Below are 25,400 nucleotides of genomic sequence, written 5' to 3'. Positions count from 1 at the left end.
GCTGCCCAGTAACACCTGTTGGGGTAGTGTTGTCATGTTTGACAGTCTCCTGGAGGGGAAGGAGTCTCTCCACGAAATGGCCATATCACAGTCTGCCGATATGGACAGCCCCATCAAGAGGATCCTCCTGGATGATGTATTTCGGGAGAGAGTGGTAAGCAGCCTGAAAACTATAGCAGTAGCCATTGCACAGATTGAGGAAGACAATGCCATCCGGTCTGATGTTCAGACTCTGCTTTCAGATGTAAGAAAATAAATCCGTACTGCCCTGCCCACTTCACTGTTGCTCCAAGCAGAGGAAACTGCAGTTGTGAAATACATCTAAAAGACTGAAGACTTCAGTCTGAAGCCCATACATGCCGCAGCGTGCCGCAGCGTAACTGGTCCTTGTTTGGGAACACACACACCAAAGCATGCAACAGGCTGACCAATACAAGTGTTGAAAAATTGGTGGCCATCCAGGAACATTTGAGGCTTTTTGAGCCTGACAACGAGCCATCCTCAACAAGGTTGGAAAGTGACAGTGAGTCTGATGTTCAAGAGGTTGACATTGAGGAGGTCCAGGGAGAAGACATGGTTGTCTTCCTCTCAGGCTTCCAAAGCTTTAGTTTCTAGACTATCATATGTTGAAAACATTTTAGGGAGATGCGATGGATCATTGGAGATCATTCAATATTCCCTTTCTTTTGTTGTTCAGTGAAATCCTCCCATGTGAAGAGTCAACTCTTTTATTTAAATAATTTGCATATATTATTAATTATTATATTATTAATTTGCATATATTTGAGTTAATTCCCACAGAAAGTGTCCACCTCTGAATATTCCCCAAAATGTGCAACCCTAATTGCTGCCGAAGGTGCTTCAACCAAGTACTGAGTACTTATGTAAATGGGATTTCATTATTTTTTAAATGTTTTGCTTTGTCATTATGTGGTATTGTGCGTAGATTGATGACGGGGAAAATGTAATACATTTTAGAATAAGGCTTTAACGTAACAAAATGTGGGGAAAGTAAAGGGGTCTGAATACTTTCTGAAGGCACTGTATATACTAGACGGTGTCAGAGGAAGGCCCAAAAAATTATCAAGACTCCAGTCACCCAAGTCATAGACTGTTATCTCTGCTACCACAGGGCAAGTGGTACTGTAGCGCCAATGCTCCTTAACAGATTCTAACCCCAAGCATAAGACTGCTGAACAATTAATCAAATGGCCACCCGGACTATCTACATATTTGAAGAATATCAAATATATTTTGATTTGTTTAACCCTTTTTTGGTTACTACATGATTACATGTGTTATTTCATAGTTTTGATGTCTTCACTATTATTCTACAATGTAGAAAATATTAAAAAATTAAGAAAAACCCTTGAATGAGTAGGTGTTCTAAAACTTTTGACCAACTAACCTGTACCCCAGCACATTGACTCAGTACCGTTACCCCCTGTATATAGCCTAGTTATTGTTATTTTTTACTTTAGTTTATTTTGTAAATGTTCTTATTAACTATATTTTCTTAACTTCATTGTTGGTTAAGGACTTGTAAGTAAGAATTTCACGGTAATGTCTACACCTGCTGTACCCGGCGCATTTGACAAATAAAATTAGATTTTACCTTATTAGGATATAATTTGAACACTGTAACTCTCCACTAACAGGGTTCTGAGTGATGTAAATATAGTTTTAAGCAGTTTTTGTACCCAGGCTGGTTTAATTTAACCTGTTACTGACAAACTACACTGGACAAGTCCAAACTGTCTCACTGACACAACTGAAGAGCTGAGAGGTAAGAGAATGCTCTGCCATATTCTGTAATATGGAAACCGAGTGGGAGAATGATATGGATTTTCGTTAATGATTAATTAAGCTATTCTAATTGTAATCGACTTCCTGAGTTCCCAACCTTGATATTGGGACACTATAACACTGGTCTGTGGCAATCAATAAATGTGCATTGGCCTTGATGTCATCTCAGCAAAATCCACTGACTCACCATCTCTGATGCCACGACAGTGGTTGTCACTCACTTACGTGCTAACCTAACCTGCGCTGTTGATAGACGCTTCCTTGACAAAACACATTCAAAAGTTAAAAAACCTACCAAAATAACAGGTAAATCCATTTTTCATAATTTTTTAGGTACTACATATTGTAATGTTGCGGGTAAATATAGCATGTGTTGTCACTGGAATGTCTTGTTGCGTAGTGAAAGCTAGGTAAAGAATTTGTTACCTGTCTCCACATAAATTAATGGGATATTTGCTAACGATAGCTAATACTAGCTAGCTCTCTACAAACACTGGCTTTTTGTAAATCCTCCAATTAATGTCAGCAAGCGAGCGTCTAATGGCAACTATTTTGTCATTGGAGGCTAAATTAAATGGTAATACTAGTAGGTAACTAGTAGAAGCTAGCCTAGCAGTTCAGATTCGCATAAATACAAATAGTTAAACATATATAGTTTGTAAGGTTTCAAAATAATAACATTTGGCTATCTATTACATATACATATTCATATATATTAGCACATTTTGTAAATCTGTAGCGCGAGCTGCTTTCGACGCTTGCTCATTGGTTTGACCTTTCACCTAGATTCCAAAGCGGAAACATCCGCAAATAAAATATTTTGATAATAATGTTCTATTATATCGCGAGATATTGTGGTTTCCACTAGATAGTCAATTTTGACCTGGCTGTGCTATCGTACAAAAATAGTTTTTGTGTCGCTTTTATCTTAATTTAAGATTCGGGTTAGCAGTGTGTTTAAGGTTAGGATTATGTGTAAAATCACATTTAGAAGATACATTTTAGAAATAGGCGGGGTTTTATGACTTTGTGGCTGTGGTAACTAGTGACGACCCAATGTTTTCGCGCTTGTAATAACAAGTGAAAGCAATTTTGGATACCAAAAGTTGCAAGGTCCTATTTTCATCAGTGTGGTAGCAAGGTGCATTTAGTATTATAACACATTTTGCCTATATATCTAGCTCATTTTAAATCAAAACTATTTCAATGAAAGTGCATTTTTAAAATATCTCAGTTCCATTTATGGTGAAATATGCCTAGATAATACAAAACATTAAAACAATAATTCTAAATCAATTCTAAATAAAAGTAAAAAAACAAGTAATACAGGTCTACATGTGTCCTGACCTTATTAACCTTATTAACCTTTGGACCTTCTTATTAACCTTTAACCTTATTAACCTTTGGAATATTTATGTTGACTTGGAACCCAGAGTGTACTGTCCTGGTGCATGTTGTGGCATAAAAAGTATTTTGTCTTCGGAACATCAGATAAACCTAATGATATGTCTTAGTTTCCATGGCTGTGACTGTGAAGCACACTGGCACTTGCTTGGCTGTATTTTTTCCTCATGTTTTATTAGGCCATTTATAACAAGGTGGCTGGCGTAAGGTATAATAAACCAATGCAGCAATAATCACCCTTTGAAACTTTAAACCCTTCCATAAACTCCTTCTTATTCCCCTGCTTCTTCCGACACCCCTTCTCTTCTGGAGAAGCAGCTCATCTGGAGGTCCTGGTTCGAGGATGTGGACGACCACTATAGCACGATGCACCCTGCCGAGCATGCGCAAGCGAAGCTCCGTTTTGGCCTGCCATGCCTTGAGGGCTGAGGGTAGGCCTAGATGGGCAGTTGCCACAGCTGCCACCTCTCCATCTCCTTCTCTTCACCTGATCTGGAGGCAGCTCCGTGGGTATGGGACCCAGGCACCCACCCCGCTCCCCTCCACTGCTCTGGGGAACAGCCCTGGGGTGAGGCAGGTCCGTGCCCTGGAGCAGGAAAGACAACTGGAGGTGGAGTGGGAGGACAGCAGGCAAAGCATGTACCCGTACACATGGCTGAGGGACAACTGTCAATGCCCGCTGTGTACCCTGCAGTCAGCTCAGGCCCGCAGCCTGCTGCTCTCCCAACTGGACATCCACACTGGGGTCGACCGGGTCCAAGTCACTGACAACAACAAGGTAACAGATCTTGGATCAACTTATCTTTCCCCAATTCTAAATGTAACCATAAGGAGGAAAATGCAAAACTTACCTTATATCAAGTGTCAATCTAATGGCACTCATCTTACTCCACTTAAGTTCATTTTGTACAGAACAAAAATATAAACACAACATGCAACAATTTCCTTAGATTTACAGTTCATATAAGGAAATCAGTCAATTGAAATACATGTATTAGGCCCTAATCTATGGATTTCACATGACTGGGAATACAGATATGCATCTGTTGGTTACAGATACCCGAAAAAATAAAGCATGGGTGTGGATCAGAAAACCAGTCAGTATCTCGCCACCATTTGCCTCATGCAGCGCTACACATCTCCTTAACATAGAGTTGATTTAGGCTGTTGATTGTGGCCTGTGGAATGTTGTCCCACTCCTCTTCAATGGCTGTGCTGAAAACCGCTGTCATAACATGTCGATCCAGAGCATCCCAAACATGCTCAATGGGTGACATGTCTGTTGAGTATGCAGGCCATGAAAGAACTGGGACATTTTCAGCTTCCAGGAATTGTGTACAGATCCTTGCGACATGGGGCAGTGCATTATCATGCTGAAACGAGGTGATGGCGGCAGATGAATGACACAACAATGGGCCTCAGGGTCTTGTCACGGTATCTCTGTGCATTCAAATTGCCATTGATAAAATGCAATCGGGTTCATTATCCATAGCTTATCCCTGCCCATACCATAACCCCACCGCCACCATGGGGCACATGGTTCACAACGTTGACATCAGCAAACCGTTCGCCCACATGGCGCCATACAACTTGTCTACATTTGAGAGGCCGGTTAGACATACTGCCAAATTCTCGATAATGACATTGGAGGTGGCTTATGATAGAGAAATGAACATTCACTTCTCTGGCAACAGCTCTGGTGGACATTCCTGCAGTCAGCATACCAATTGCATGTTCCCTCAACTGGTGTCCTTTTATGGTCCCGAGCACAAGATGCACCTGTGTAATGATCATGCTGTTTAATCAGCTTCTTGATATGCCACACCTGTCAGGTGGATGGATTATCTTGGCAAAGGAGAAATGCTCACTAAAGGCATGAAAACAAATTTGTGTACAACATTTGAGAGAAATACGTTTTTTGTGCGCATGGAAAATTTTGGGGCACTTTTTATTTCAGTTCATGAAAAGTGGGACCAAAACTTTACCGGTTGGGTTTATATTTGTGTTCAGTGTAGATGGCAATATTGTTGCTAGTGTAAAGGATTTCATGCTGCTTACCAGTTGGCGCAACACGAGAAGCTAGCTATTCACTGGCGCAAGTGGGGACACTTTAGGCTGAGGAGCAAGTTTCACACATGTGCTACATTCACTCCTCAAACTTACACAACACCGACCCCAGTGTTGAGCTGAGCGCAACTGTAGATCAGTCACTAGGCACCACTGAGTCACTAGGCACCACTGTAAAGGACATCACGCTGCTTGCGTAGCGAGTACCACTTCCTCGGCTCATACCCGGTGCGAACTCGGGACCTCTGCATTGCTAGCACACGTGACCGCCTTCTTGACGCGTCTCACCAGTCGGCACCACACAAAAAGCTAGCTATGCGCTGGTGCAAATGGGGACACTTCAGGCTGAGGAGCAAGTTTTACACATCCCCATGTGCTACACTAGTGTGAGCTGCCTTTAAGGAAGGCTTAACCAACCTCTGTGGTTGTCCTCAGGTGTCCATAGTGTGGCCGGACCAGCACACCAGCGAGTTTGACCCAGAATGGCTGAGGAAACGGTGCTTCTCTTCTGCTGCCAGACAAGCTCTACAAGAGGAGCTCTTCCTCAACAGTAAGACTATTACGCCTAGGACTGCTATATGGCAATTTCCCCACTGTTGCTGAAAGTAGATATTCTGGAATAAATCAGGATAAATCTTTTGTTTATTTCATTATTGATTGTGGTCCAATCCCAAACTGGTAGGGCCTATATAGTTTCATAGCTGTTAGTTTGGGTTGAGCATGTGTCTCTGTCTATTGAAATTCACTGCTACAGTACAGTACATGCATACACACATTGCCAATTCAGTCATGCTGACAGTGTCCATTCTAGTCTGGTCTAGCAGTAGCTGACTCCTGCGTAACTCTGAAGACCCATGAGATAAAGGATTTTCGTTTTTGAAAATATCCCTGAAGAGTTTCTCTGAAAAAGAAAATAAGGGTCTGTGCCCTCATACAGTACTTAAAGCAGGAATCCTGCAAATTCCAATGTTACTTTTTGATTGGCATTTTCTTCGTGCAATACAAACTGAATTTTCAGTTGTTTAAAAAACATATGCTACAGGCCACAAGTCATTTAAAAACCATTATTGATATCAAGGGTTTTTACTGTTTTTAGGGTTTTTACAAGTTATCTAAATGGTCAGCTGGTTAGCTAAGACTACATAGACTGTTAATCTTGAATATGTGTAACATCCAAGATAACATTTCTGTAATATCTGTTGCATATCCAATAGGTTTCATGCACCCCCCCCCCACACACACACACAAACACACAGTTATAAACTAAGTTTAACATCATTGACCTTATTAACATTGTTGATAATCTGTTCTCTCTAAAACTGAGCAGGATTAATCTAATCACACGCAGTTAAAAAAACGTAAATACACTTCAATGCACCCCGAGTGTACAAAACATTAGAAACACCTTGCTGTTATTGAGTTGCACCCACCAGGCTGACTTCGTCAGGGCATGGACTCTACATGATGTCGAAAGCATTCCACGGGGATGTCGAAAGCATTCCACGGGGATGCTGACCCATGTGGACTCCAATGGTTCCCACAAGTGTGTCAAGTTGGCTGGATGTCCTTTGGGTGGTGGGCCAGGAGACTTTTGAGTGTGAAAAACCCAGCAGCATTGCAGTTCTTGACGCACTCAAACCGGTGTGCCTGGCACCTACTACCATACCCTGTTCAAAGGCACTTAAATATTTTGTTGTCCATTCACCCTTTGAGTGGCACACATAGACAATCCATGTTTTAATTGTCTCAAGGCTTAAAAATCCTTCTTTAAACTGTCTCCTCCCCTTCATCTACATTGATTGAAATGGATGTAACAAGTGACATCAATAAGGGATCATAGTTTTCACCTGGATTCACCTGGTCAGTCTGTAAAAAAAAAAAAAAAAAAAGAGCAGTGTAAAAGTGAAATGAAAGCTGTAGCTGTATTTCAAATGAGGAGAGACTATGGTATGTCCACACGTGGTCCTGAAGGACCCACAGGTTTGAGTGGCTCCTGCTTTGTCTCCACTCGAGTGATTTAAAGGCAGTTTGTCGATAGCAACCCCCCCCCCCTTCTCCACTCTCTCCTTTAGTACAAGTGTAAGAGGTCCCCTTCCCCACACACACACACTTACACGCACACTTTATCAGTGCAGGGTTTCTGTTCTTCCACTGTTGCTAGCTCGACACCAGGAGTGCTCCTACCAGACAGAGTTTAGCTCATGTTCTGTCTGGCTCTGTGCGCTTTCTTTTTCTCTCTTTCTCTCACACATGCACCCTCACACTCGCACGCACGCACGCACGCACGCACGCACGCACGCACAGCACACACACACACACACACACACACACACACACACACACACACACACACACACACACACACACACACACACACACACACACACACACACACACACACACACACACACACACACACACACACACACACACACACACACACACACACACACACCAGCCCCCCTGTCTCTGGGTTTAATTATATCCTCCTGAGGTCTGGTCTGAAATTCCTCCTGCCGAAAAACCCTGGAAAAGTTTACATTTTTAGATGGATGGATGGTGAAATAATGTTCACATGTGGAAGTTTTGTTACTCAAGTTTAGTTCACATCCCTACCTAGCTCCCTATAGCTCTCTCTCTCTCTCTCTCTTTCTCTTTCTCTTTCCACGCACATATATGGGCCTAGTTTGTATGTATGTATGTTTTCCCAGAAGACGGGTAAGATTGTGAAAGTGTAGCACCCGCCGAGGTCAATATGTTAATATGAGGTGTTTCTCAGACTGAATCACAACTCACTTGTTTTTTGTCCTTTAGTGTCAGTAGGAATTAGGAGTTTCCCCCTAACCATTTACTTAAATAAAACATATTTAGACAGCATAGAAATGAGATTTGGAGAATGGACAGTTATAGAAGCTGGATTTGAACCCCCGCAGTTGGGGGCACATGTGGTCCGGAGGCGGCTGTGTTGACCATTAGACCAACCTCTGGGTCCACATGCCTCAATCATTTCCAAGGATATGGTGTTCCCCAGACACGGCTGCTTCTGTCAAAGTGTGCAGCCTGTCAATCTCTAGCCCAGAGGATGCCGCTTTCACACGTAGACCAGACTACATCGCTGAGGTATGCAGCGGCTGTATGTGAAATAGCTTAATAACCTGAGACCTTCGGCAAGGGATAAAGTCTGTGTGCAGTCCTGTTCAACTCCCCTCTTCTGACTCTGCCATATGGAATACTGATTATAGGGAGGCTTAGTGGAAGTCATTTTGAAAGCCAAACTCAACTCTCTCTGCAACTGAGGGGACCTTGTTCTGACCAGTCTAGCTATTCAAATAGTAGGCTATTTGGCATTTTTGAGCCTGCCTGGAGTGCCAGGCGAGTGGGGTTTGCACTTTTGAGACTATTCCATTGGTTATATTATGCAATGCAAGCTCAGTCGAGCACAGCATTAGTATTTTAATTATTTCAAGTAATATTTTAAACCCAGGTCTGGTTCTGACCTCACTCAATCATCTAGGCTAGAGCTTGAAGCCATAGTGTGTGTATAGTATACAAACAAACACTCAAAGACTTTGTGCACAGGGAGATTGGAATCTACAAGCAGTGTTTGTCATCATTATATTTGTTAGTGTTTACACTTCCTGTTTATCTTACCGAGGGCCTTAGCAACCGCAAGTTGTTTTGCCTTCTTATTCCAAAGGCATTCTAGGAATGGTACCATAGTCATTTTCGGTTTCCGAAAATGTCTTGGAGATGTGGCTTTGGGGGCTGTGGATCTGATTCAATCATTTTATGGATCTGTTTCAATCACCCCTCCATGGGAAATATTGGATAGCGCTCTTATATTGAAGTACAGTGGTAAGAAAAAGTATGTGAACCCTTTGGAATTACCTGGATTTCTGCATAAATTGGTCGTAAGTCAAAACAGACAGTCTGCTTAAGCTAATAACACACAAACACATTTTTTTCATGTCTTTATTGAACACACTGTGTAAACATTGTGAATCCTTGGATATAATAACTGATTGACCCTCCTTTGGCAGCCACAACCTCAACCAAACGTTTTCTGTAGTTGCGGATCAGACCTGCACAACGGTCAGGAGGAATTTTAGACCACTGTTTCAGTTCAGCAATATTCTTGGGATGTCTGTGTTTGGGTCGTTGTCCTGTTGCATCACCCTACTTCTGTTGAGCTTCAATTGGCGGACAGATAGCCTTACATTCTCCCGCAAAATGTCTTGATAACTTGCAAATTCATTTTTCCGTAGTTGATAGCAAGCTGTCCAGGCCCTGAGGTAGCAAAACAGCCCCAAACCATGACGCTCCCTCCACCATACTTTACAGTTGGGATGAAGTTTTGATGTTGGTGTGCTGTGCTTTTTTTCTCCACACAGTGTTGTGTGTTCCTTCCAAACAACTCAACTGTAGTTTCATCTGTCCACATAATATTTTGAACTTCAGACGTGCAGAAAATGGTTTTTTTTGGACAGCAGTGGCTTCTTCCGTGGTGTCCTCCCATGAACACTATTCTTGTTTAGTGTTTTACGTATCGTAGACTGTTAGCATGTTCCAGAAATTTATGTAAGTCTTTAGTTGATTTTTCTTAACCTTATTGAGCATTCCGCGCTGTGCTCTTGCAGTCATTTTTCAGGACAGCCACTCCTAAGGAGGCTAGCAACAGTGCTGAACTTGATCCATTTATAGACAATTTGTCTTACCATGGACTTTTAGAGATACTTTTGTAACCCCTTCCAGCTTTATGCAAGTCAACAATTCTTAATCTTAGGTCTTCTGAGATCTTGTTTGTTGGAGGCATGGTTCACATCAGGCAATACTTCTTGTGAATAAAAAACTTCCATTTTGTAAGTTTTTATAGGGCAAGGTAGCTCTAACCAACATCTCCAATCTCGTCTCATTCATTGGACTCCAGGTTAGCTGACTCCTGACTCCAGTTAGATTTTGGTGAAGTCATTAGCCTAGGGGTTCATATACTTTTTCCAACCTACGCTGTGAATGTTTAAATTATGTATTCAGTATAGACAAGAAAAATCCAATATTTTTTATTTATTTTACTAGGCAAGTCAGTTAAGAACAAATTCTTATTTTCAATGACGGCCTAGGAACAGTGAGTTAACTGCCTTGTTCAGGGGCAGAATAACAGATTTGTACCTTGTCAGCTCGGGGATTCAATCTTGCAACCTTTCGGTTACTAGTCCAACGCTCTAACCCTTTGTGTGTTATTAGTTGAAGCAGACTGTGTTTGTCAATTGTTGTGACTTAAAATATGATCTGATCTTCATCTATGACCAATTTATGCAAAAGTCTAGGTATTTCCAAAGGGTTCACATACTTTTTCTTGACACTAGTTCCAACAGTTTCTTTTATTTTTTCTTTATTTAACTAGGCAAGTTAGTTAAGAACAAATTCTTATTTTCAATGACGGCCTAGGAACAGTGGGTTAACTGCCTGTTCAGGGGCAGAACGACAGATTTGTACCTTGTCAGCTGGGGGATTTGAACTTGCAACTTTTTTGGCTACTAGTCCAACGCTCTAACCACTAGGCTACCCTGCCGCCCCAAGTAGTGTAGTTATTATTACCATTATTATTAGGCATTATCTATCTAGATAGATAGACCTACATTATTAACATTATCAGTACACTCTTAGAAAAAAGGGTTCCAAAAGGGTACTTTGGCTGTCCCCATAGGATAACCCTTTTTGGTTCCAGGGAGAACCCTTTTTTAGTTCCACGCAGAACCCTTTTGGGTTCCATGTAGAAACATCTGGGGAATGGGTCCTACATGGAACCCAGAAGGGTTCGACCTGGTACCAAAAATGGTTCTTCAAAGGGTTTTCCAATGGGGACAGCTGAAAAACCCTTTTAGGTTCCAGATGGCACCTTTTATTTTGAGAGTGTAGTAGTCATTACCTTCTGTGTGTGTTTATCAAATGTTCCATCTTGCCGCCTCCGGTGAACAGTAATAAAGCCTGTAAACTGGCACTATTGTGTCCTTAAGGCCTCTTTGAACGCTTGAGGAGGATAATGATTATCCTCGGTGAGTGATGTGGTGTTTTCTCACTTTCTGGCTAGTGTACTTTGAGCCTTTTACCTACCGTGAGGTGACGAAGCAGTGTTGGCTGGCTTACCCAAGAGGCCACAGTCTTTTCTCACACATCTTCCTCTGGACTCATCTCCACCGACTGCTGCCAGTAAATGTGTCAACACCTTTACTCACTGTCTGCTTGGTCACGACCATAGTGCCTACTGAGTCACTCTCTTCCCTGCAGTGCAGATTTTGGAGTGCATCCGTTTAAAGCATCCCTTCATGAGATAAACAGGCCTAATCTGACTCTGGGCCAGTTGTTAGTGGTATAACGAGAGATCCTTAAGACTGTCCTTAAAAAACTCCTTGTTTGGCCACCAAGAAATGGAACATTCTGCTCTGATGTAGATTTAGCAAGCAAGCCATGTTTGTAAATGGTAATAAAATAGAATAGAATTGTTTATCACTTTTTAATGAGACATTGATAACTAGCTTGGCTTAGAGATGAACACAAGTATGAATATTTTTTTTAATAGTTACTTAACGGCATACATATTGCATTCACCGGGTTCACTGTCTACAGTGGCTTGTGAAATTGTTCACCCCCTTGGCATTTTTCCTATTTTGTTGCCTTACAACCTGGAATTAAAATAGATTTTTTGGGGGATTTGTATCATTTGATTTACACAACATGCCTACCTTTTTGAAGATGCAAAATATTTGTTTTTATTGTGAAACAAACAAGAAATAATAAAAAAACTTGGTCCGTGAGTTTTGGTGGGCGGCCCTCTCTTGGCAGGTTTGTTGTGGTGCCGTATTCTTTCTGTTTTTTAATAATGGATTTAATGTTGCTCCGTGGGATGTTCAAAGTTTCTGATATTTATTTATAACTCAATCCTGATCTGTACTTCTTCACAACTTTGTCCCTGACCTGTTTGGAGAGCTCCTTGGTCTTCATGGTGCCGCTTGCTTGGTAGTGCCCCTTCCTTAGTGGGGCCTTTTAGAACAGGTGTGTATATATACTGAGGTCATGTGACACTTAGATTGCACACAGGTGGATCTTAACTAATTATGTGACTTCTGAAGGTAATTGGTTGCACCAGATCTTATTTAGGGGCTTCATAGCAAAGGGGGTGAATACATATGTAGCACCACTTTTCAGTTTTGAAAATCTTTTAACAAGTTATTTTTTTCATTTCACTTTCACTACTTTGTGTATGTCCATTACATGAAATCCAAATAAAAATCCATTTAAATTACAGGTTGTAATGCAACAAAATAGGAAAAACACCAAGGGGAATGAATACCTTTGCAAGGCACTGTATAATACTCTCATCAGCTCTAATAGCAAACTGTCTGAATGTGATGATAATCTGCACGACTGGGCCTCAGTTAGTCCTAATGGGACTTGATTGGTTCCTCCTCATCCAAACAGCAGCTGATATGTCTTTCCTTTGACATAATGGGAGTCTGGATCTTCCTTGACTCATGAATGTAGAATCCATCTGGACCTATGTGCTCTTGTGGCGATGCGTGAGAACACATCAGTTTAAAAAAAAACAAGGCCCCTGAAAACATAGCTGTAGTGGTGCATCAATGGAAAAACACGCATCTTTCCCCAAACCTCACCATTTCCATATACACACACACTGATTGTCTATCAAGAAGATGAATCTCCCCACTGAGCACACGCGCTCGCGCTCACACACACACACACACACACACACACACACACACACACACACACACACACACACACACACACACACACACACACACACACACACACACAGTTGGATGCGTGTGGTATCCTAAAGTGGATGTGTAACCAGGCCAGCACAGCACAGTACAGCTCAGCTCAGTTCAGCTTTACTGCTCAGGAGAGTGAAAATGATATTAAAGATCTGGAAGGACTGAATAGGTGTAAGCAACATGGGGAAATTCCATCCAGCCCACCTGAGGGCTAGGTCAAGTTATAATCAGAGGGGCAAGCTATTATTGCTGACTCCTATCCAAGTCTTCCAGATCTATAAAAAGTACCATGGGGCAGAGGTAGGAATTAGGGGTCGGTTTGGATTTGGTCATCAGAGTCCTTGAGCGTTCCAGTAAGAACACTGTATACACTGTGTTATTAAAGCTGAGAAGGCAGAGGTGGCACTGTGGTGCAGGTCTCTCCATTAAACAGAGAAAGGTTAGTTTGTTGTATTGGACGGAGGGTGGGAAGCGTTCTCCAGAGAAGGACTAGCTGTGCCACGTCAGTTTAAGACAGACTCTTTGTAAATAGGACTATAACAGCTACAATGTGATACACTGCAGGTGACGTGTGTGTGTGTGTGTGTGTGTGTGTGTGTGTGTGTGTGTGACTGTGTGTTTATGTGACTTCACTTCTCACATGATTGGATGCAGGATTGTAGTTGTTTTGAGGAAACCCCCAGTATTCCACTAGATGTTAACATTCCTCTGGCCGATATACCACACAATTCCATTCATCTAAAATGTCAGTACAGCTGCAAGCTTGTCTTGATAATTATAGTGGGCACACTCACTGGCCTCAGCCCCCTTTGCAATGAAAGCACTGATGAATTCCACCATGTTTGTGAAGGCCTTTGCAACACATACAATACGGCGTCTAATTCCTCCAGTCGAAACAGAGGGGCGTCAGAAGGACTGAACTCCACAATTTGACCCTCTGAGGAAGTTGATCTAGTGGATTAGAATTGTGAAAGACCCTGCTTACACACAAAACAGCCTTTTGGAGAACCACGACTCAAGTAGAGCGTTGAGAGAACTTCCAGCTCGAGAGGAGAGCAGACAGAGAGAGGGCGGGGGATGGAGGAGAGAGAGCGGGTGGTGGGGGAGATGTGGAGAGAGAGAAAATAAGAGGGAGAGAGACTGCCGTCAGCAACAGGAACCGCAGCTTCAGGTTTCCTCGTCTGGAAAAGCCACAGCAGCAGACCAAGACCAACGGAAGGGAGGAAAGGCATTATGCACACATGAATACACTCACATAAACGTGTGTCCATACACACACTTCCATAAAACAGAAAGATAACACATAATACGTACACAAGCATAATAGTGTCACATAAAAACTCCTGGGTTCTAATACACATACATACTAGGACCGACACAGGAACTAGCTCTCTCAAAACACACAATCTCAGGCTGTGTGTGTGTGTGTGTGTGTGTATCTCAGTTAACCCTGGCTGGAAACTATGCAAGAGTCAGGGAGACTAATCGGTAATTGGCTTGGTGGACCAACGCTACACGTTCCAGGAAATCAGAGCAGCGATTTTGCGCTTGGTGAGAATTTGAGTGTCAAGCATTACACGGCAATAACCGAGCAGAACGCTCTGGGCCCTGCACCATCTGAACCCTCCCAGCCCGGGCCCACTGCCCAGCCAGCCGCTCGCTCTCTTACCCCATCCATCATCCACTAAAGGGCCTACCTGGGTTTAGCTCTCTCTGCTCTGATTCTCTCTATGCTCCTTTCCACTCTCCACTTTCTCTCGCTCTCTTCCTCTCATTTCCTCTCTCCTTACTCTCTTCTCTTCATTTTTCTTGTCTCTTAAGGATTGAAAATCGATTTGTTCAAAACGTAACAGTGAAGGTAGTGAGTACTGGTCTTGAGTCAAATCAGGAGATAACCAGTGATGTTAGCCACGTTTACCAGACAAGAAAATGTCCACTTACAGGGGGGGAAGGCAAGTTCAGCCAAAACTCCTAATTCGATATGACATGCTTTTACCTCCGCTGTTATGGCTTACTCCGTCATGTGTGATTTCTAAAACCTCAGGGCTATCCCTGAATCACCGTTCTGCCTCTAGCCAAGAACTTTATGTCCTCCTTTGTGTGGATACATACTAGCTGGTCAAATGGTATCTATGGGCTAGTCTGATTTCATGGGAGTACTTGTAACATTATATATAATATTGGAAGGAACTAGCCTATATTCTAGAAGTCCCCATACTTCAACCTTCTCTTCATCGGTGACCCTCAACATCAGCCAGCCTTTAATAAAGAGTTATTTTACTTTTTGACCTATGCTACAGTTTTTTTGGGGGAGATGACAGCGTGAAGGGAGATGTAAAAACCTGCTGTGGGTTAAGTCATCAGTATCAGTGAAGGGTATCATTGTATCTCGATGACTCATTGTTTCAGCTGAAAAGGGTCAGGATCATTCCCCAGGGGTGGCAATCAAGCTGCAGCTTCTTCCTGCATAAGCCCCTACACACACAGAGACTCCATGCGTTACCGTAGCTGTACTCACGGAGCAAAATCCATTGACTACGCCACACAAATATTTACGTCAACTGAGTTGATGCAAAGTCAAGCTTTCTAACATCTGACTTGGAATTGTACTCCACTTAATCCAGATGAATTGCCACTGAAGAGGTTTGTTGTACCCCCTTGGTTTGTTTTTGAATAATTAATTAACACTAACTTTGTACCCCCCCCCCCCCCACACACACACACACACACACTAAATGTGCTCGGCAGCTGTGTCTGCAATGCAGGAGCCACTGGAGAGAGCCTCTATGGAAAAAGGGCTGAAGCCAGCTGGGTGCGAAGCGAAGCAGTGGGAGGCTTTTTCCACTGCTGTCAGTCGAGACATACAGACTCTTCTCACCCCTCTCTCCCCTTCCCCTTCTTCCTCACAGAGTATTCCAACCATAGCGAGCTGGCTTCCCTCCCTCCCTCCTATCCCTTGGAGGAAACGTTTCATGGACACAGACACATTATGTACAGACAGTACAGACTGTGTCCAGGAGCATTACACATATTGCCGTTAGAGTCCATTGTCCATTGACAGGCTGTGGTTTCTGTTCATGTGTCCTTATGGTTGTGACAACCTGAGCTGCAAACAAGCATTGGTAGAAAATGGCCGAAATGATGTTTTGCAAAATTTAATTTTTTTTCAGAAATCCTGCTTCAAGGATTTTCAGTTGAAGGATTCCCTCCCTACTCATTCCCTCCTGATTCTGGGGAACCTCCAACTGGAATGTCTGAAAAACCTGGGAACTTTGACAAACAATGATACGATACAGGACGGTATAATACAGACTATACGATACAGACTATACAGGATGATACAATACTTTAATGAAGTGCATCTATCTCCTTGGTTCACTCAGAGCGTATGTACTGGGACTCAGAGCTACAGATCCCCACGGCCAACTTCGAGGAGGTCCTCCACGATGACAAGGCCGCCCTGGCCTGGCTGCTGGCTCTACGCCGCGTGGGAATCGTCTACCTGAAGGGGGCGCCGGTGGAGCAGGGTCAGGTGGCCCGCCTCAGCCAGAGGATCGGATACCTAAGACTGACGTTCTATGGGTGAGAAACCATGCCCTCTGACTGTATTAGCTTCATACAATCTTAAGCCAAACCACGGGCATACAATTTCTAAAAGCTCTGCATTTTCCACACAGCTTTATATTTCCACTGCAGCAGATTCACTAGGGTGCGTTTGAACTTTGCATTCATGTCTCATTTTCCTAAATATCCTAATTCTAGAAACCCATTGCTACTCTCAACTATCCGCTCCTTTTGTATACTGAGGATAACATGGACAGTGTGGTTAAACCAGACTGAACGCTACGCTCACTATTGTTGCCATCAGTCTGGGTTATCCAGAAGTTTTATGGACATGCAACCTAATTGAGTTTTGGTAGGTAGGCCTCAGTCCAAAATTCATCCAGGGGATGTTAAGCCCGAGGTATTACCCAATACATTCAATCAAATAAAATAAAAAAATTCACATGCGCCGAATACAACCTTACCGTGAAATGTTTCTTTGCAAGCCCTTAACCAACAATGCAGTTCAAGAAATAAAGTTAAGAAAATATTTACTAAATAAACGAAAGTACCAAAAAAAATCTAATCAAATGAAAAAAGATTTACATAACAATAACGAGGCTATATACAGGAGGTACCGGTACCAAGTCAGTGTGCAGGGGTACAGGTTAGTCGAGGTAGTTTGTAAAGTGACTATACATTTATAATAAACAGCGAGTAGCAGCAGTGTAAAAATAAAGGTGGTCAATGTAAATAGTCCGGGTAGCCATTTGATTCATTGTTCAGCAGTCTTATTGTTTGGGGGTAGTAGCTGTTAATGAGCCTTTTGGTCCTAGACGTGGCGCTCCGGTACCACTTGCCGTGCGGTAGCACGGAGAGAACAGTCTATGACTTGGGTGACTGGTGTCTTTGGCAATTCTTTGGGCCTTCCTCTGACACCGCCTAGTATATAGGTCCTGGATGTCAGGAAGCTTGGCCCCAGTGATGTACTGGGCCGTACGCACTACCCTCTGTAGTGCCTTACTGTCAGATGCCAAGCAGTTGACGCTGATGCAATCGGTCGCGATGTTCTCATTGGTGCAGTTGTAGAACTTTTTGAGGATTTTGATGACCCATGCCAAATCTTTTCAGTCTCCTGAAGGGGAAAAGGTGTTGTCATGCCCTATTCTGACTTACAGGGCGGTAATCATTTTGGCAGATAACCTTCACTTTCTTGGGCACAGGGACTATGGTGGTCTGTTTGAAACATGTACGTATAACAGACTTGGTCAGGGAGAGTTTGAAAATGTCAGCAAAGACACTTACCAGTTGGTCCGCGCATGCTTTGAGTACACGTCCTGGTAATCCGTCTGGCCCCGCAGCTTTGTGAATGTTGACTTGTTTAAAGGTCTTGTTGATCTGTGATCACACAGTCGTCCGGAAACAGCTGGTGCTCTCATGCATGCTTCAGTGTTGCTTGCCTTGAAGCTAGCATAAAAGGCATTTAACTTGTCTGGTAGGCTCGCGTCACTGGGCAGCTCGTGGCTGGGTTTCCCTATGTAGTCTGTAATATTTTTCGAGCCCTGCCACATCCGACGAGCGTCAGAGCCGGTGTAGTAAGAGCGGTTACTGAGGTGGTATATCCCTCAATACAATTGGATGAATCCCGGAACATATTCCAGTCTGTGCTAGCAAAACAGTCCTGTAGCGTAGAATCCACATCATCTGACCACTTACGTATTGATGTAGTCACTGGTATTTCCTGCTTTAGTTTTTGCTTATAAGCAGGAATCAGGAGAATAGAATTATGGTCAGATTTGTAAAATGGATGGCTAAGGAGAGCTTTGTATGCGTCTCTGTGTGTGGAGTAAAGGTGGTCTAGAGTTTCTTTTTCCATCCATCATGTGACATGCTGGTAGAACGGATTTAAGGTTGCCTGCATTAAAGTCCCCAGCCACTAGGAGCACTGCTTCTGGATGAGCGTTTTCTTGTTTGCTTATGGCCTTATACAGCTCATGAGTGCGGTCTTAGTGCCAACATCAGTTTGTGGTGGTAAATAGATGGCTACGAATAATATAGATGGTGTGGTCTACAGTTTATCATAAGGTATTCTACCTCAGACGAGCAATACCTCAAGACTTCTTTAATATTAGACATTGTGCACCAGCAGTTATTGACAAATAGGCACACACTCCGCTCCTCGTCTTACCAGATGTAGCTGCTCTGTCCTACCCATACACAGAGAAGCCAGCCAGCTCTATATTATCTGTGTCATCGTTCAGCCACGTCTCGGTGAAACATAAGAGATTACAGTTTTTAATGTCCCGTTGGTAGGATAGTCTTACTCGTAAATCGTCCAGTTTGTTTGCCAATGATTGCACGTGGACCAATAAAGCTGAGGCTGGAACAACAAGCATCCCACAGCCAGCAGTTTAGCCCAGGTCAGAGGAAGCTAACAGCTGCGAACCAAAGCAAGAGACATGTCATTAAAGAAGCTGCAGTTTTTATTTATTGTAAAGAAAAAAAAAGAATTCTTCCGCAATCAACAACCCAAGAGACACAACATAAAACCAGGGCACATATTTGCATATATTTGAGCACAGCGACTCCATGCCAAGAGCAAAGAAGACACCTAGTATAATTGGCATACTATTTTAACAGCATCCATTTAACAAATGCTAGAAATGTAGGACGATGAATAACTTTTTCCACGTCCTGTTGCTCTTGAACCTTTTTAATGTTTCCAAAGACAATGCCTTGGTCCTTAGTTCTCAACACCTTTTGTGATTAGATAATTAGTTATCAATCATTAATAATAGACCTTTCTTAACTTTTCTCATTCCTTCCTCAGGCACACATGGCAGGTGCAGGACAAATCCCAAGCTAACAACGTGGCCTACACCGCTGGCAAACTCAGTCTCCACACTGACTATCCAGCACTGCACTACCCACCTGGAGTGAGTAGACAGGATCCACCGTCATCTTCGTGAAATCTACATTAATCCTCTACTTTCCCACTATCAGTCAGACAGCTGAGTCACATCTGGATAAAACACTCACGCACACGCATATATTTAAGCCGTTTACTGCACACAGTCCCCACCCCCCATATTTTAAGATGTATGTATTCTGTATGGGATGGCTGTTAGCAACAGTACTAATATCCTGTATGGCTGGTTGCAGGTGCAGTTCCTGCATTGCCTGAGCCAGGCTGGCGAGGGTGGGGAGAGTGAAGCGGTGGACGGCTTCCACATGGCAGAAAAACTGAGAAGAGAAGACCCAGAGGCTTTCAGGACCCTCACCTCCCTGCAGGTGGACTTCACCGACACAGGGTCCGACTACTGTGACTTCATGGTGCAGTCCAAGAACCACATCATAGAGTGAGTGAGCGCCACACCATTAAAATACATAAGACATGGATGCATTGGCCTGTTTTTTGCACACATAACAGCCATCATTCAGCTTACATATTAATGTGACTTGACAGGAGGTCAGTCTAGAACTGCTCCAGGTAGCAAGCACACTGACCAAAATACACACGGATACGGACACTCACTCACTTACATTCTCAATAGTATCTCAAAGCTACATGGATGTGATTTAGGAGCATCTGTCGCCATCTGCTGCTCAGAATGTAAACCGCAGAATCAATGTATAATACACAACCTGCAACCAATGTTCACTCTAAGGAGCTGTGCGCAGAATAAATATCAGCCCTTGCAGAGAATCACGGGATTGAAATTCACACAACTTTCTAGAGTTTTCCCCTTTAGTTAACACTATCAACATTTCACTCTACTGTGGGAATTGTGCTCGAATCAACCAATATTAGCCACTTTCAATGTAACATACAGAAACAAAACAAACTATGCAAGACTTAATATGCTATACTAACTGTGCAAGAGATTTTCTTGTAGGAAGAGCGCATTGGAGTAGGATTCAATTGCATTGACAGGCACGACACAGGCCCATACTCTAGATAGACCAGTGCACCATAAACAATCAGAGATGCAGTAGGCCTATATGCAAAAACATTGCCATATGGATCTGTGCCATTTACTTTGAACTGGACTGTGTTTACAGCGTGAGCAGTCGTAAGTAGATGCGCTTGTTTTTACATCAAAGCGAGAGTTTATGTAGCCACTTGTGCACATTTGTTCATATTCTTTGCTAGTTAGTGAGTTATTATCCCAGTTATAGCAACTTTTTTTGTCAGCAATGGGGGACTGGTTGCTTCATACAAGAACACAAAATGTTCGCATCTTTGAAAAGCAAGTCAGGTAAAGAGCTTGTTTATGTCTTAAAGGGGCAGTGTTATATTTTGAGATGGTATTGAATAAGCTAAGTAGCCAATAGGTAGAGGGTAGCATACTTTTTCTGGTTATCTGTAAAGTGGAATGGGAATAATAATACATTTTATTTTTGGTTTCTTGCATCAAACCACACAACATTTTCAGTCACCTCCTTGTCTGAAGAACAAGTGGATAAACAGGTTAATGTCAAGCCTAGCATGTTTTTTTTTCTCCAAAAGTCTCATGGAATGTAGACCTACATTGTACACCACACATTTGCTGCTACTGTAGGCTGAATGATGAGACCAACTATTTACATGTTAAAATGTTATGGGATAAAAAAAGTCTCCATGGTTTTTGATGGTAGGCCACTCTAATAGGCCTACATTATGATCAAATACCCACAGTAACCAACTTAGCCACTGTTAAAACTGTAACTTAAACCGTTAAAGCCTCAGTGTTCACAGTAAACGTGCCCCGGAAGTTGCACAGAATTTTGCTCAGTGCCCAAATTTTTTTGAGGGAACATTGCCTTCAACTGATGGGTGTGAAGGAGATTTTAAGTGAGCAACCAAGGTCATTGTGGGAATTTCTAATTATGGACACTGATCATTCTTATATGATTGTATCAGATATGAGCATCTGACACTTGTCAACTTATTATGCAACAAGACCTAGATGTCCATCATGCAGTCATTTTCATAGTTTCTAAAGTTTGACACACACACACTAACATTGGCACCCCTCCTCTCTCTGAGCAGTGTTGACAGTGATGGGCGGGTGGTACGGATCAACTACAACAATGCCACCAGGGACTCTGTGCTGGACCTCCCCCTGCACCAGGTCCAGGCCTTCTACAGCTCCCTCAAGGCCTACATCCAGCTGATGACGCGACCAGAAAACATGCTCACCTACAAGATGGAGCCTGGTTAGTGTGTGTGTGCATGAGTGTGCCCCTTCAAGATTAGCAGTTCAATTGAAGCTTCCCTGGATAAAAGTTGGCAATAGGAATTGTATTGTAAGATTTTGCATGAATTGTAGTTACAAATGTTGTAGAGGTGGTAGACTTACCGTCTATGACTATTGGTTATCTTTTATATGGCATACTGAAGAGGCACTTGAGAGGTAGCCTATTCGTTTGAACTTTCATCTTGAAATATCTGTATATCATGGGTGAGTACTGAGTGGGCATATCCCTCCACCTCCTCCTGCAGGCGACCTGGTCACCTTTGACAATGGGCGCCTGCTCCATGGGCGGAAGAGCTATCTGAGCCACCCAGACCAGGTGAGACACCTGGAGGGAGCCTACCTGGACTGGGACGAAGTCATGTCTCGCCTGCGAATACTCTGCAAGTCTGTCAACGGAGAGAGCTAGACCCACCAAGCCCCCAGAGTGAAGCCTCCTCCAACTATATAGAACAGCATCGATCTACAGCAGGGCTCTCCAACCCTGTTCCGGGAGAGTTACTGTACTGTAGGTTTTCACTCCAACCCTAATCTAGTGCACCTGATTCTAATAATTAGTTGGGGTTGGAATTAAAACCTACAGGAGGGTATCTCTCCAGGAACAGGGTTGGAGAGTCCTGATCTACAGGATTTATGAGCGGGGAAAAGAGGCTAATATTCTAGTAGGCTACGGCTACCCCTGTGTGGGTCAAGATGGCTGCCAGTCTTTTGAACAGAGTGACAAGTGGGCAAAGTGCAAGAAGATGGGGAAAAATTTGAGGGGAAAGGGTTTAGCACTTCCGTAAATGATAAACACTCCTCTTCATAAGTGCTAACAGAGGCATAGAAACTGTATATGAGTAGCATACTTATGAAAAATCTGTAATTTACTGTATGAAGCAGGTAGACTATAATGCCTTTGCTCCTAGGGTTATGAAAGCGAAAATATTTTCGCTATCTTTCGCTTTGCTCTAATCTATTTTTCTATTGGCCTGTGTTCTGCTGGTCAAAATTTGGTAGCACTTTACTACATATACTTCTCAATGACTTTAGTTTGTGACATTTTCTACCTCTGTCACAATATAATATTGTGTCTAGTTCAGTTCCAGCCATCTAACCTTAAGAAAAAAAGTGCATAGCAATAGTATTAGCCCCCCAAATCAATACATTTTTAATAACTCTCTATACGTAAAATGTATGCACACGCAAAGTTTGGATAAAAGCATCTGCCAAGGGATTAATCAAAATGTACAGATTGGGTACCTGGAGGAAATTAACGGAGGGTCATGCTTTTTCCATTTCAGTCAAGGGGAGGGTTTAGTATTTTTTTTTTGTAATCTAGTCCAGGAGAGGGTCATGTAATTGATAAAATGTCAATATTTATCAATGTTTTAGAATTAGTTGCTTATTAGGCAAGATATCGATATGTGCTTGATGCCGCTCCTCATCTCTGATTCTCCGCTGGATGCGGAATACCAAGTGGCATATAGACTATTAAGTGTGGTCTCAATCAAATGATCCATAACCTATAGGCTACGAAGTGCATGCTCGGAGAAGCACAGAGCAAAGTGGTATTTCTAAGATGGCTGCTGATGGTGTAAATACAACTAGGCTGCATTACACACTGCAATGGATATTCCAAACCGGAGCTCCTGCCTGCTCTTGCTGATCAAAAACGTTTTTTTTTTTGTGTGCTGCCTAACCAATGGCTGTGCTGTGTAGGTCTACAGTGGCAGTTCAGGAGAGTCAAAGGATTCTGCAACTGTTTTTTTTATTTATTAGGCCTAGTTCAAAAAATCTTGCTCATGGACTAGCCTATGTTCTGTTCAGTTTGAGGAGAGCGCGGGACGATGAGGACCCGAGGTCAGCTTTGATAGCTTGCTACTAATATAATTGATTTAATTAAAAACAAATGTTTCTTGACCATTTATGTATTTATCAGAGTTATTGACCTCACAAAGAATCCAGATTCATGGAGGTGGGCTATTTAAAGAGTGGGTAGAACCATGACAGCTGGATGGACAGCTCATGTTGCTTAAAGTAGGCATAATTCATTTCAGTAGTCTTCATTTGAATGAGACTTTGCTAACAACAAGAAGGTTGTGTTGGAACCCGATTTCTTCCCGTTTAAGAAATAAGAGGTGGACCTACCTGTTTGACAGATGAAATTAGGTTATAGAATGCTATAGCCATAGATGTGTCGCTCAATTCCTCTACCCACTCTTTAAATAGCCCACCTCCATGTCACTGACGGGCTGTTAAGTTACAATCAAGACTCGAATTGTGGGGGTACGAAAGGGGATGCCATTGGCCTACGTTTTATTAAAGAAAAGGGCAAAAAGCACAGATCTACCTCTAGTTCGCTTAAGATATGGATGAAAATAAAACTGATCCGATTATATAAAGTGATCGAAAGCAGCGCCTTGACCTGCGATGCTTTATGCTAGAAACAAGCATAAAGCAAGGTGTAAAATACCCGGGAAAGACGTTACTTAATGCATATGGGAATACCATTGTTTCATGTCTTTGACATTCAGAGGCTGAGATGAAACCTTCTACAGCTGAGAAGACATAAAATAACTTAGCTTGGGAAGAAATCTAATTCCGTCACTATAAATTGATTACGCTATTCGCTTTCTGTTGGCTAACAATATGTTTAAACCTAGACAGCTTGTAGGGAAACACTTTTGGAAGTACCATGTTTAGATTCCTAATGACGTCTCAGATTGAATTACTTGCAAACAAGACACTGATTTGGCATTGGATAAATATAGGATGTACTCTCTGTCAATGTTTAGAATGTAATTTGTGTAATTTGTGTGGTATTCAAAAATATTGATATGTGAAATGACATAGAATTGACGTGACATTTTTATAAAAGGCTTTTTAAAAACCTGCAAATACGAATTTCGATTAATGCAATGCTTTTAATATAAAGGAGATATTTATACCCCTAGGTTACTCTTGTCCGTGGTGGTCTGAAAACCTACAAGCTTCTGGCCCGCAGCCCAGTGCAATATCAAAATTCCGGCGTTGCCATGTAATGCAGTTTCTAAAACTGCATATCTAATGTTCAGGGACAATATATTTTGCTGAAGAGAGGGCCCTCCATTTTCATTTCAAAGGTGCTTGATTTTCTCCATGTAACCTTTATTGTAATTAACATTCACTCCCTAAATGGCATATCTAATTGACATTGTTTTGTCAATGAATAGATCTGCCATTTGTCTTCAATGGAGGACAACTTGTCCTCTACAGTACATGTGCATGTTGAAAGCCACAAATATTGTGCAACTTGGCATTGTTCCAGTAGCAACAAATATTTGTTATTGTTCGTTACAATCATAGGTGTCAATTGTCTATTCTATATTACATACAGTGCCTTGCGAAAGTATTCGGCCCCCTTGAACTTTGCGACCTTTTGCCACATTTCAGGCTTCAAACATAAAGATATAAAACTGTATTTTTTTTGTGAATAATCAACAACAAGTGGGACACAATCATGAAGTGGAACGACATTTATTGGATATTTCAAACTTTTTTAACAAATCAAAAACTGAAAAATTGGGCG

General features: G+C 42.4%; 1 protein-coding gene across 8 annotated transcripts; it reads left to right on the top strand.

The window, feature by feature from the left end:
• The first annotated feature begins 1,934 nt into the window (after positions 1-1,934).
• On the top strand, positions 1,935-24,730 carry LOC110526182 (gamma-butyrobetaine dioxygenase). Of its 8 annotated transcripts, none has more exons than XM_090238291.1 (8): positions 1,935-2,112; positions 3,526-3,988; positions 5,713-5,827; positions 16,241-16,652; positions 19,444-19,549; positions 19,776-19,972; positions 21,646-21,812; positions 22,099-23,755. In XM_090238291.1, exons 4-8 carry the CDS (start codon positions 16,459-16,461, stop codon positions 22,257-22,259), a joined length of 825 nt encoding a protein of 274 aa, XP_090094417.1. In that variant the 5' UTR covers positions 1,935-2,112; positions 3,526-3,988; positions 5,713-5,827; positions 16,241-16,458; the 3' UTR covers positions 22,260-23,755. The 8 variants fall into 8 exon arrangements, with proteins under 8 accessions (XP_090094417.1, XP_036836389.2, XP_090094413.1 ...); XM_090238287.1 differs by having other exon boundaries at positions 1,936-2,112; positions 16,454-16,652; positions 22,099-24,730; XM_090238290.1 differs by having other exon boundaries at positions 1,936-2,112; positions 3,523-3,988; positions 16,454-16,652.
• The last annotated feature ends 670 nt before the right edge of the window (positions 24,731-25,400 follow it).

The sequence above is a fragment of the Oncorhynchus mykiss genome, chromosome 6 (assembly GCF_057628025.1).
Source record: "Oncorhynchus mykiss isolate SJ-2025 chromosome 6, ASM5762802v1, whole genome shotgun sequence".
In the NCBI taxonomy this organism is placed as follows: Eukaryota; Metazoa; Chordata; class Actinopteri; order Salmoniformes; family Salmonidae; genus Oncorhynchus; species Oncorhynchus mykiss.
This window is presented reverse-complemented; position numbering and strand designations above follow the sequence as displayed.

Excerpts from the sequence above, each read along its gene's own strand:
- LOC110526182 (XM_090238287.1), top strand. The coding sequence starts at position 3,554 with ATGTGGACGACCACTATAGCACGATGCACCCTGCCGAGCATGCGCAAG. Across the intron at positions 3,989-5,712 it reads AAGTCACTGACAACAACAAG|GTGTCCATAGTGTGGCCGGA; the intron begins GTAACAGATCTT and ends GGTTGTCCTCAG. Across the intron at positions 19,550-19,775 it reads CACTGCACTACCCACCTGGA|GTGCAGTTCCTGCATTGCCT; the intron begins GTGAGTAGACAG and ends GGCTGGTTGCAG.